Raw genomic sequence first — 12078 nt, forward strand, 5'->3', positions numbered from 1 at the left:
GGAAAAAAGAAAAAAAAAAGGAAAAAAGAAAAAAAATTAAAGAAAGGGTCTGCCGCATGGGTACTGTGCCAGTTCCATCTGTCTTTGCCATCTTGAAAAGTAGGAAACCATAATCTCCTCCCAGGAGCGTCTCTCTCCTTGGTGAACTGTCCCTTGTGTTTGTACAAAAAAAATGCAGTCTCTCTCGCTCTCTCTTTTTTTTTTTTTGTTAAACACAAGCATCCTTCTTTCTGTTCACATGCCATTTCCATTCTGTCTCCAGAGTTGCAAGTTGTTTTGTTTTTTTGGGTTTTTTTTTTTAAAATCTTCCTCCCCCCAACATCCACTAAGACCTGCCTCCAAGTTCTTGCATAGTTGAAGTATATATGCTGCACTTAGCTTTCTGAGTGTGTATTTCTGACTGTGACAAGAATGAGTTGTAACCATGTTAACAAATAACCAGAGTGGTTCTAGAAACCTTTTTTTTTTTTATAAAGTCTACCTATGTTAAGAATTTAATATTGGTGTACATTTATATTAACAGAATATTTACAGTTTGTTTTCTTTGTTTGTTTTGTTTAAAACAAGAAGTCAAAAAAAATTCCTCTTAAATTTCTGCATAATATTATAAGGCAAAAAACAAACAGTTTTGTACATTATTATTATTAATAATAATATTTTAATATATATCTGTAACTTCGGTTCCAAAGTACCAAGATAAGTGATCGATTGGCCTCAGTTAGGGAACCTCACAGTGGACTGTAAGAAACTACAGTATTTCCATAAATAATACTTTAAGAAACCCTGGGTAATTTTCTTAAGGATCTGAGGCATTTTAAATGCAAATTTAACTAAAAGCAAAATTTCTCTTTTTTTAAGTGAATAAAGAGCACAAAATTAAAAAAAATACAAATCCATTAAAAATGTTTCTCACATTTGGGAAAAAATGTACAAACTTGATATTTTTAATAACTAATTTTAGCACAGAAACAAAAATAAAATAAAAAAAATCAATACCTATATATATTAAATTCCCATTCTTAGCAACCTTCTTGTTGGAAAGTTTGAAACCCCTGACCCCCATTATTTATGGAACTGTGCTTAACTTCTATAAATTTTACATTTAAAAAAAAAAAAGGGTTACAGCAGTGCATTTTGTAAAAGATTTTTGTTGTTCTATATACAGCCAAGTTTAAAATTCACCCTGTTGGGGACTATCGTGCCTCTACTTCTTTGGGGTTCCTAGAGGGGGAATAGTCCCTGGACTCTGAGTTTGTGAGTGGGGTAGTCCTGCGTGGGGAGGCAGGTCTAGTACTGCTTGCTGGTACCAAAGGGGGCGGGGCACTCAACGCTGCGGTTGGTGGGTTCCTATTTAAGATTCCATTGTGCATGGCAGTGGATGGACTGAGTCTGGGATAATGCATCCCGCTTAAGTGAGGCATGAACGATGGCATGTGTGCCAGATGACTTTCGATAGGGGACGAGTGCAGGTGGTGCATTCTGGCGCGCTCAAGTTCTTCCCGTAAGTGCAAGCGCTCCCTCTCCTCCACTTGCCGCAACCTCTCCTGCTCTCGGCGGGCTTCAAGAAGGTTTTCATGGTTATAGTCGTGCGGTTCTCTGTCTCTGTAAGAACGTTCATGGTCATAAAATCCAGAGGTGGTAGGAAATCTGTGGATGGGATCTGTCCGGAGCTGGAAGTCCATTCGACGATGCAAATCTAAGCTCCGGTAGGCATCTCGCAATGGGTCCCTCACTGGGTCCCAAGAAAATCCAGGATGTGGCAGTCTCTCCCTTCCTGACAAAGGATTCATGCCCATGAGAGGGGTCATCATTCTGCTGCGGTCTAGAACATTCATGTTGTTCATCTGGTGAACGCTACTCATGGAGAGAGGCATCGTGGTGGCCATAGAATGGGGCAATGGTAATCCATGCAAAGAAGGTGGTGGCGGATGTTCCACTGTTCTGGAATGCTGTGAAGGTTCAGATCCCACCACCAGCACATCACTGTCCTCCTTGCGCTCCTCTTTGACCTTGATGTCATTCTTAATCTTCTGGAGGTCACTTGGAAGCTCTGGCTTTCTCTCTATATCTTTGTTCATTAAATTGCTAAGTTTCAAGCTCTCGCTTAGTGCGGGTTTGCTGTAGGGAGATACAGACTGAATTACTGGCTTTGTGTTGTCCTCGGAGGGTCTCTTATCATGGCTTGGAGTTTCCTTCACGGGAGAACGGCTCTCTTTTATCTTGTGTTCTGTTATGGGCAGCTCTCTCAGTCGGTCAGGGTGCTCTCTCTCTGGTTCTTTGGCCCTTTCCCTTTCACCAATGCTAACTTGCCTGATGGGATCGCTGGAGGTCTGACTGTTGCTGCGGATGAGGTTGCTGATCTGATGGGTCACAGGAGCTGATGCCGGTGAGGATCTATTTGAATGTCTGTTTTTATCCATGAGATCCCTGTTTAAAGAGAAAATACCTTATTGTTGGTGTGTGCTCGTTTACACCAAATACCTATGCCAACGATGGACAGAAGTATATGTTACTATTAAAATTGTGGGCCAACACAGACCTTCTGAAAATGAGGGACTAACAGCTTTGGCTAGCAGCAGGCATAGCAGTGTTAAATGCTGAGCACTATCTTGCAGCCGGCTATTCCAGCTATGGGCTGCTCATGAGCAAAGAATGTTAAATGTGCACTTGTTTGGTGACTTGCAAAATGGGACATGAATATGAACACCAAAGTCACCTTTAACAGGTGACCTTATCTCCATTTAAACTTTAGTCTCCTTAAGAGACAGGCTAGTGGAGGGCCAAAAGGGTCAGTAGATTATTTAAAAAATATTTTTCTAGACTGTGCCAACCAAGGAATTAATCATTATGCTATCAATCAATAAATATAATTTATTACCTAGCCATTAATTTTCTAAGATCTGCTTGAGTTACCTCGATGGCTGCACTGATGCCATGTGACATGCCTTTAAGACAAAGACACTGAACCTTTTGGCAACTTAGTCTCAAGTTCTACGCACATTTACACTAAATTCTTCATAAAACAAATCCATCTTAAACTCTCCTATATTGGGGCCTGAGCAGCCTGAACATGAGGTAACATTTGTTTTCCTAGGGAGATCTCCTCTTTAGTTCAGTTCAACTGAGCTCAGTGCTGCAATTTCAGCAGTTATTTAAGATGTCTAAGAAAAAAATCCCAAGCACTGGAGATATATGCACATAAACTGATTGATCAGACTGCCTTTCAAAAAGGGCTGCTTTGAGGCACAGACACTTTAATGCACTGGTGCTGACTAAATGAGCACCCTTGCACACAAGCAGGGATGATATCCAGCGTTTTGAGTGGGAATGGGAAGCATGAGAGTGGGGTTGTATTCCCAGTTGTGCCACTGATGTGTTGTTTGACCTTGAGCAAATCAATTAACCTCACTGTGCCTCAGTTGCTCCTATCCCTAAAAGGGGAGACGAGTAAGTAATGCTCACCCTTTATCCAAGTGTGATCTTTGGATAAAAGGTGCGCTAAACGCAAAGTACGAGATAACTGAGAAACTTAATGATGCTCAAGCTTTTTGTTGGGTTACTGTCATGAGCTGAATGACTCTCATGGTGAAAACTAGCAGGTGCTGTTGGAGTTCTGTGAGTATTTCTCTCCATTTGCTTATTTTTCAGGGCACTGAATTTTGGCAAACCTTTGGTATTGGTTCAGCAAAAGGTATTAGATGCTGTGGTAGACACACCTGGTGATGTTTTTAGGTCAGTTAAGCTGATTTACTAATAGCCTGCCTACATTACGGACCCTATGGCATACTCCCATAGTGTAGACATAGCCTACGCTGACAGAAAGGGCTTTTCAATTGGAGTAGGAACACCGCCTCCCCAAATGATGGTAACTACATTGACACAAAGACTGTTGCGCAACATAGCCGCCTCTGCACTGGAGATTAGGTTGGTTTAGCTGTGTCAATCATGTGTTTCTTTCATACCTCTGACCAACATAGTTGTTGGCCTAATTTTAAAGTTTAAGCAATTTAAACCCCTTTCTGGATGGTCTCACGCTGAAGTAAAGTGATCTTTGTTCGCTTTAGTGAAGTGAATTAAGCTAACGTGACCTAATGCCACTTTACTTTGAAATGAATGTCCAGATAGGGGTTTAATGCCCTTTAACTAATGCACTTTGAAATTCAAACCTTTAGTTAATTTGTCTTAATTTCTTCCCATGCAGATTTCAGAGTAGCAGCCGTGTTAGTCTGTACTGGCAAAAAGAAAAGGAGTACTCGTGGCACCTTAGAGACTAACAAATATATTTGAGCAAAAGCTTTCGTGAGCTACAGCTCACTTCATCGGATGCATGCAGTAGAAAATACAGTGCGGAGATTTATATACACAGAGAACATGAAACTATGGGTGTTACCATACACACTGTAACAAGAGTGATTAGGTAATGTGAACTATTACCAGCAGGAGAGCGGGGGGGCGGGGGGGAAGACCTTTTGTAGTCATAATCAAGGTGGGCCATTTCCAGCAGTTGACAAGAATGTGTGAGGAACAGTGTGTGTGTGTGTGGTGTGGGGGGGGGGGGGGGGATAAACATGGGGAAATAGTTTTACTTTGTGTAATGACACATCCACTCCCAGTCTTTATTCAAGCCTAAGAAAACAACAGAACGTCACTAGCCATCACCTTCAGCCCCCAACTAAAACCTCTCCAATGCATCATCAAGGATCTACAACCTATCCTGAAGGACGACCCATCACTCTCACAGATCTTGGGAGACAGCCCCCCAACCTGAAGCAAATACTCACCAGCAACCACACAACAAAACCACTAACCCAAAAACCTATCCTTGCAATAAAGCCCATTGCCAACTGTGCCCACATATCTATTCAGGGGACACCATCATAGGGCCTAATCACATCAGCCACACTATCAGAGGCTCGTTCACCTGCACATCTACCAATATGATATATGCCATCATGTGCCAGCAATGCCCCTCTGCCATGTACATTGGCCAAACTGGACAGTCTCTACGTAAAAGAATAAATGGACACAAATCAGAAGTCAAGAATTATAACATTCAAAAACCAGTTGGAGAACACTTCAATCTCTTTGGTCACTCGATTACAGACCTAAAAGTGGCAATTCTTCCACAAAAAAACTTGAAAAACAGACTCCAACAAGAGACTGCTGAATTGGAATAAATTTGCAAACTGGATACAATTAACTTAGGCTTGAATAAAGACTGGGAGTGGATGGGTCATTACACAAAGTAAAACTATTTCCCCATGTTTATTCCCCACACACACACACACACTGTTCCTCAGACATTCTTGTCAACTGCTGGAAACGGCCCACCTTGATTATTACTACAGAAGGTTTTTCCCGCCCGCTCTCCTTACCTGATCACTCTTGTTACAGTGTGTATGGTAACACCCGTTGTTTCATGTTCTCTGTGTATATAAATATCCCCACTGTATGCATCCGATGAAGTGAGCTGTAGCTCATGAAAGCTTATGCTCAAATAAATGTTAGTCTCTAAGGTGCCACAGGTACTCCTATTCTTTTTCCCATGCAGACAAGCTCTAAATTTATATGCAAAGGAGTTCTTCTTCCCCTTTCAAAAATGTGTGTCTGTAAATTGTACCAGAGACTATAGCTCTATGCTATTTAGGATTCTGGGACAATTACTCCTATACAATCTTTCTGACTTTAGTGCATGGGAGTAAGAGAGGTCAGAATTTAACCTCGCCTCTGTTCATAATACTAGAGAGATGGACTGCATAAATCATTACTAATGCCCTGGGCCAGATTTTCATCTCCAAACTCACCAGGTCAAATCCCGTCCAGATGACAACTCTTTGTCATTACCACCCTGAAGTACCAGCAATACCCTCCCAGCTCAAAAATGTTCCAAGTAAACAGAAAGGCCTTGCAGTTTGCCCTGAAGGTCTGACTGTGTGTGGAACAAGTGAAGGTGGAAAAGCCATTTCCAGAGTGGAGGGCGTTCTGTAGAATGTGCTGGTATCAGGCATACAAATCTAGGAACAGTTGGTTCGTATCAACTGCCAAGGTAAAACACACATACAGAGTTAGCCGCTCAGCTAACCTGGCCTAAGTCACGAAGGGCGTGTTAGATCAAAATCATACACCTAGAAGACAAAGCACTACGTGGAGCACAGGTGAAATATTCCAATCACCACTTAAAACCTACAGTAGAGCTGTTTTTAAACTCAAATTAATGGATTGCCCATCAACATGAGTTCCCTAATATTTTTGCACATGCTCCACAGACATTTGCATTTACCGTTAGTACTATGGGACAAACGTTTGTGAAGTATCCAGACTAGCATGTGCAACTGTTAGTGGGCACTGCTAGCTGACATTCTTTACAAGCATCCATCTCACAAAACTACCAGCTCATTTTTTGAGCAGTTGGTATGCTTGGGCTCTCTGGGAGACTGCTAACAGGATCCGAATGGGCCATGGAGTCTGAGCTCCACACCCTGGTCGCTTCAAGTCAGGGAAGGAAGCACAGAGGAGGGTGTGGAGAACCTTCCAGGCTATAAGGTACCTGTTCTGTGGGTAAATAGAGTGTATTGGTCTGCAGATCGGTCACTCTAGCATTTTTCATAAGCATTACATTCACAATGAAGCGAAAGATAGTAGGTTCTCTTGATTCTACAATTGACAATTTCCCTTGCAAGCCTCACGAGAGAGATATTGGTCTGGTTTAGTTTTTTTAAGTTTCTTTTTCATGGGGCCATTTTTTCACAGGAGCTTGAAATCTGCCTGCTTCACAGATTATTTTCATCTCTGGACATGTTCCTAATAGAACTAAAATTAATGACTTATTGTTCACCTCTTGGTTTATGCATTAGCATCATGTTAGCACTAGACCGGCAACAGCTAAAGAGGAATCCCATGTAGGCTTTTTCTTTTCTGGATCCTGCCAAACCAGTCTACTTTGGTTTCTCAACAGAACTGTTTGGGTTTTATCTGAGATACCTGGCTAAGGCATTGCCCTTAGCTCAGTGTATGGGAATGAGAAAGATCATATCACAGTATCACAATGCAGTTTGCAAACCTTTGCTTACCTGAGATGTTTTGAAAGACAGAAAACGCTGCAGCCCACAGCAGCTCTCATTCTCCATGCCTGTGTATTACAGCTGTCTAATGAGAGGCACTTCGGGGATAGAGTCTACCTGACAAATGGCCTAGTGGCAGGACAGGATGGACTTGTTCACCATGTTGCCACAGACAGTGACATTTGAGGACGGTCTGTTTGTTTCGGTCTTGCCAAAAACATGCCTATGGAAGTGCTGAGTGGAGGAGAAGGCCTGTTGATGGCTTCAGAGAGAATTTGCTCACATCACTCAGCAGCAGATTTACAATTATACCGAAATCAAGGCCACTGGAGGGGGAGTTGAAGATTAAGGGGTACAAGAAAGTGCCCAAAGCCACATACCTCTCTTTCTCTCTGTCATCTTTATTCAGTGAAAGATCCCTCTTCTCTGACTCCCGCTCCCGGTCTCTGTCGTGATTGGTTACTGAGGAGCTTCGTTCGGAATCCCCTGGCTTAGGCCACTGTGGAGGTGTCGGGAAGGAAGGTGGGGTTCGATGGAGTCTATTCCATGGCTCGTGGGGATTATTAAAGCTCTGTAGGTTTGGACCGTCTTTGTGAGCAAAAATGCTGTTGTGAGCTAGAATAGTGGGGGGCAAAAGGGAACAGATTTTTTTCTTTCTTTTGAACAAGAGTTGAGAAATAATTCACACCAAATTATCCCAAATAAATTCTGTAAAGTGCCAATTATAACCATAACTATCCTTTCAAGGCTTCTCATTCTGGGCTCAGGGAAAGCTCTTAGCAGGAAGTTCTGATCACTTCTGATAACTGGTGAAAGACACAGCTGCTCTTAAGGCTGTTTGCGGGGGTAGCTTTAACTACAGATCTGAGTAACTCCTGCAAGGTAATGAGACCATTAACGCCATGAGAGATGATTCAGAATCGCCCAGCTTCTCCTTCTCTCCCCGCCACCATGGGATCCATCACAACCAGTGCTCACTAGCTCCCGTCACGGACGTAAACTAAAAGGCTGCAGGTAATTACAGAAGATCAGCTACCTGCACTGGGGACTCGGGGCCCTGTTAGTTAAGGAAAGCACAGGTGATGGGTAGTTGTATTTTTTGTTTTTTAAACAGAGCTTGGCCGTGGTCCACACTCTCCTTTTAGCATGATCAGTCACTTGATTTTTGTCCACCAATCCAGAATTCGTCCCCTGCTCTGCCTGAGATGCACATGCATGCTCCCCTATGTGCGTCTGCCAAGCTTGCCTCGCCTGCCAGTAATGTGCTTTTAAAAGAAAATCATTCTGTGTGTGGAACTTCATGGGCGTTGGCGGGAGGGGGCACGTCTGCCCAGTGATTTAGGAGAGATATCAATGGCTGTTCTACTGCAAGTCTTCGCTGTTGAAGGGTGTCACTTTACACGCCAGTAGGGTAGCAGAGCTTGGCAGAGTTTCACGGCTCTGGCACCTCTAAGAGCACACAAGGCAACAGTCTTGAGCGGTGAAGAGATGCAGAAGCACGGCTACTGATTCACGCGACATGCAGAAAAGCTCCCACCGCAGAGACCTGGAAATCTTAGGTGCAGTTGTTTTCAGATAGGATAATGGAGGTTAGGAAATAACTTTTTTAAAAACTACCACCAGCTGCTGTAAATATTAGCATGTGGCTTTTTTGGAAGGGATGTTTGTCTGCAGTAACCCAGCCAGTACTTACTCAGAGCATGACTGCCTAATCCTCCAAAGGCATTGCTGCCTAAGTTCCCAAGGCCGCTGAAGGTGCTTGACCTGCTAAATGGATCTGGAAAGGCAAACAGGGATTTAGCAGGCATTTAGCCAAGAATGTTGGAGAATGAAACGCACCCCTCCCCTTTTGAATGCTCTGAATCCAAGTAGGATTAGGTCAGACTTTAAGCTGATCCTCCTTATTGCAAGGTTCTTTGCACAGAAAATTCCCAGCATGTTAAAAAATGGAGAAGGGATTCAGTGCTTACTACACAAACAGATGCAGTCAACTTTTGTATGCCAGTCAGAGGGGAGCTAGAAGTTAAGTTCTAATAGTTGAAATTGGGGTGGCAGCTCCTAAGCTACATGTGGCAATGAAGAGCTGTAAACTGGCATGAGTGGGCCCTGCAACAACCTTTTCAGGACATAAGATGACTTGGATATACTGATTTGCTCTCCAGCCCCTTTCCGAGCCTGCTCTGGGTTCTGCACCATGTTACAGTGTAGACATCAATTTAAAATAAAGCTCTGACAAAATCCAGAAGCCTTGGTATAGGATAACAAAAGGCTCCTGCATTAGTAACCCTACACCTGAGAAAGGGCGAGGCCAGACACAAACACCACACTGCTGCTAGCTGATATTTGGGCAGCATTAGACAGTTAGTGGAGGAACTAAACACAAAACCATTCTAGCAAGCAGGGGGCTGACGGCTTATTAGGACAATGCTTTTTGATACAGATGAACTTTCTTTGCTCACTACTTATTATATTTCAGTTACCTTGAAATGGGAACTACAGGCACTTTGGTAAGTGGCCTGAGAGGTCATCTTGTTTCACTATCGCTTTTGTATGCACCGCTGTATTGTCTACTGCGTAACCTTTTCACAGACATAATCCTAAGTGAATCACTACAGACATCCATCCCTATAGCAACTATACACCTGGGCCTTTAGCACTACAAGTCCTTGTACAGAGCCACTAGCCGTAGTGACACTGGGAGCGCGAGTGTAGACTGGGGCTATTGTCTGTCAGCCACCTGGTTTTTTAGCCCTGCTCTGAGTCCGGTTAGATGAGCAGTTGGCTAAAATGCCGGAGAAGGGTCTGCACTAGTGCTACAACTAGGGAAAAAAGGCTGGTGTAGAGTCAGCCTCAGAGGACTGTTTATCCTCGCTCACTAGCAAGGAAGTAGACCACAGTCGTAAGGCCTTGCTAAGCCAGGGCACTAAGTTCCCTCACTACACTGCTACCATTAAATTCTGACCAGACCTAAAACATCTTAAATAACAGACAAGAGCTGGGTGAACACTACAAAGTTTTCCACAAATACACCAATTAGAATTTTTACACTAATTGGCTCTGTGTTTGCACCCTACTCTTTACTGAATATTAGAGTGACTCATTTGCAGAAACAGTAAATTTTAATTGAGTGTTGGAAAAAATTCAAAGAAAACAAGTTACCATGGGGTTTTTGCCTTGGAAATTGAATTTGAACAGGTCATCATAGGGCATATTCTGTTCACTGACTGGATGAGAGTAAGGGCTTGACAACACATGAAAATTAGTACAGAATAAGGTAGGGTGTGAATTTAAAGTGGAATGGCCATTCCTGAATAACACTGATTCTGGAATACAAATGTGTTGTTTTTTCCAAATGATCTTAATCCACTTTGGAAGTGGATTATGCAAAAAACCAGAAAGACATACTTATTCCTGAATAACTCCATGAGTAGAAAAACCCGTATTATCAAAACTACCCAACACAGCTTGAACTTTGAGTGATATTATGAACTGCTCATGAGCACTATATCGAAAAAGGGAAACTGATTTTGTGCATAATTTAGAATGAAGAAATTTTAGAAAATCAGGGTCTGCTTCCAGCCAATTTGGGGAACAGAAAAGCAAGCAAAATATATTGGGTAATTGTTCCTCCAGCTCTAATAAAAAACCCAGCCAAGAACTTAATAGGTGGGAAGGGATGTGGGAGAAACACATTTTAACTTATGCTTTGTTTGAGGCATACTTTGCCAATGATTGGAAGTGCTAAATTATCCTTTTTCTTTTGATCACCTTTTGATAAGCTTCCTAATTTCTAATTATTTATCCATCTAATGGCACAAATCCTTATTGTTTCTTTGAGCCCATTACACACACATTTAATTGTACAGAATGGAATAAACCTTTACATCAAGATGTAAGTGAGCACCCACAATGGCTTATCATTCATGGAGTTCCATCTTTCTGAGACTCTCCATCCATTGGCAGTGGACGGATCTACTATGGCTGCTGACCTTAGGAAGTAATTTGGAAGTGGAAAAACAAAGGGTGTGATGGAGGAACAGATTCCTACATAGTTTCTGTTTCCTGTGGGGGGTTAAACCCCACCCCTCAGTGCTATGGTATCTCAGACACGGCTGATCCATGGAATGAATTACATAGAACAATAAATGTGAAAGCAGGGTGTACTTACACTTACCTGCCAAATGGCTGGTAGGCAGGAAGCTGCTGTGATGAGGTGAGGGTCCAAAAGGGGTGGTGGCTGGATGTGCAGCACCTGTGGCAACAAGGGAGTGATATGTTTTTAGTCCAGTGATGGGTAAGTGTTTAATATGAAAAGCCGAAGCTCCTGTCCATCGAGTCCATTAGGTAGATACAAAGGCATGGGACATACTTAAGCACCACAGAGGTGGCATCTGAAATCTAGCAACACGAAGAATTTCTTTCCCTGTTCCCTAAATCAGGGCAAGACAAAGGGTGAACCAGAGATCTTGCATAAAATTTACTAATTCTCTGAAAAACTCTGATCTTGATGCCTTTTTATAAAAGATTCATGTAGCATGGTCGTTTATTTCACGGCATGTAAACTGGGCTGGGTCACCCAAGGTCACAGAGCAAGACCGAGACCATTCTGAACTGGGACAGCTGCTGGCGTGGATGCATGTGAAGCAGCACTTTGTGATGGGCACACTGGGAGCACAACACCCATCATCCCTATCCCGGGTATCTGTCTTGAGGTTCCCTGAATGCACTGAAAATGTTAAAGATACTAACTGGACAGCAACCGGATATCGGCCTTGAGGTTCCCTGAATGCATCGTGTGTTGCATTTTGAGACCAGCATTAAATCACATGAGGTCCCCTTGCCCATTTGTTGTTAAGTTTGGTGACACTGTCCACTGCCAGCTGGGGAGCATCACGCCAGACTTTGCTGAGTTGCTGGGATTCAAGGCTTCTGGGGCCTTGTCTATGGTAGAAAATCTTTCCTAAAATTTCCCATCATGGCTAACGGTTAATTCAGCTCAACTGGTGGTCTCAGTGGT

At 42.9% G+C, this 12078-nt stretch overlaps 1 protein-coding gene across 7 annotated transcripts in view; it reads right to left on the bottom strand.

The window, feature by feature from the left end:
• Window positions 1–274: 274 nt before the first annotated feature.
• The window catches only part of FBRSL1 (fibrosin like 1), a 740088-nt gene continuing 728284 nt past the window's right edge, over window positions 275–12078 (bottom strand). For 3 of the 7 annotated variants that reach the window (XM_074972528.1, XM_074972526.1, XM_074972521.1), the window contains 4 exons: window positions 11236–11313; window positions 8755–8838; window positions 7442–7676; window positions 275–2427 (listed from right to left, as the gene is read on the bottom strand). In XM_074972528.1, the coding sequence (XP_074828629.1) occupies window positions 1194–2427; window positions 7442–7676; window positions 8755–8838; window positions 11236–11313 (1631 nt within the window). In that variant the 3' untranslated portion in view covers window positions 275–1193. Of the gene's footprint in view, window positions 2428–7441; window positions 7677–8754; window positions 8839–11229; window positions 11314–12078 lie in introns of all 7 variants that reach the window. The other 4 variants (XM_074972522.1, XM_074972524.1, XM_074972527.1 and 1 more) reach the window with 3 other exon arrangements.

The sequence above is a fragment of the Natator depressus genome, chromosome 15 (assembly GCF_965152275.1).
Source record: "Natator depressus isolate rNatDep1 chromosome 15, rNatDep2.hap1, whole genome shotgun sequence".
NCBI classification, from domain to species: Eukaryota; Metazoa; Chordata; order Testudines; family Cheloniidae; genus Natator; species Natator depressus.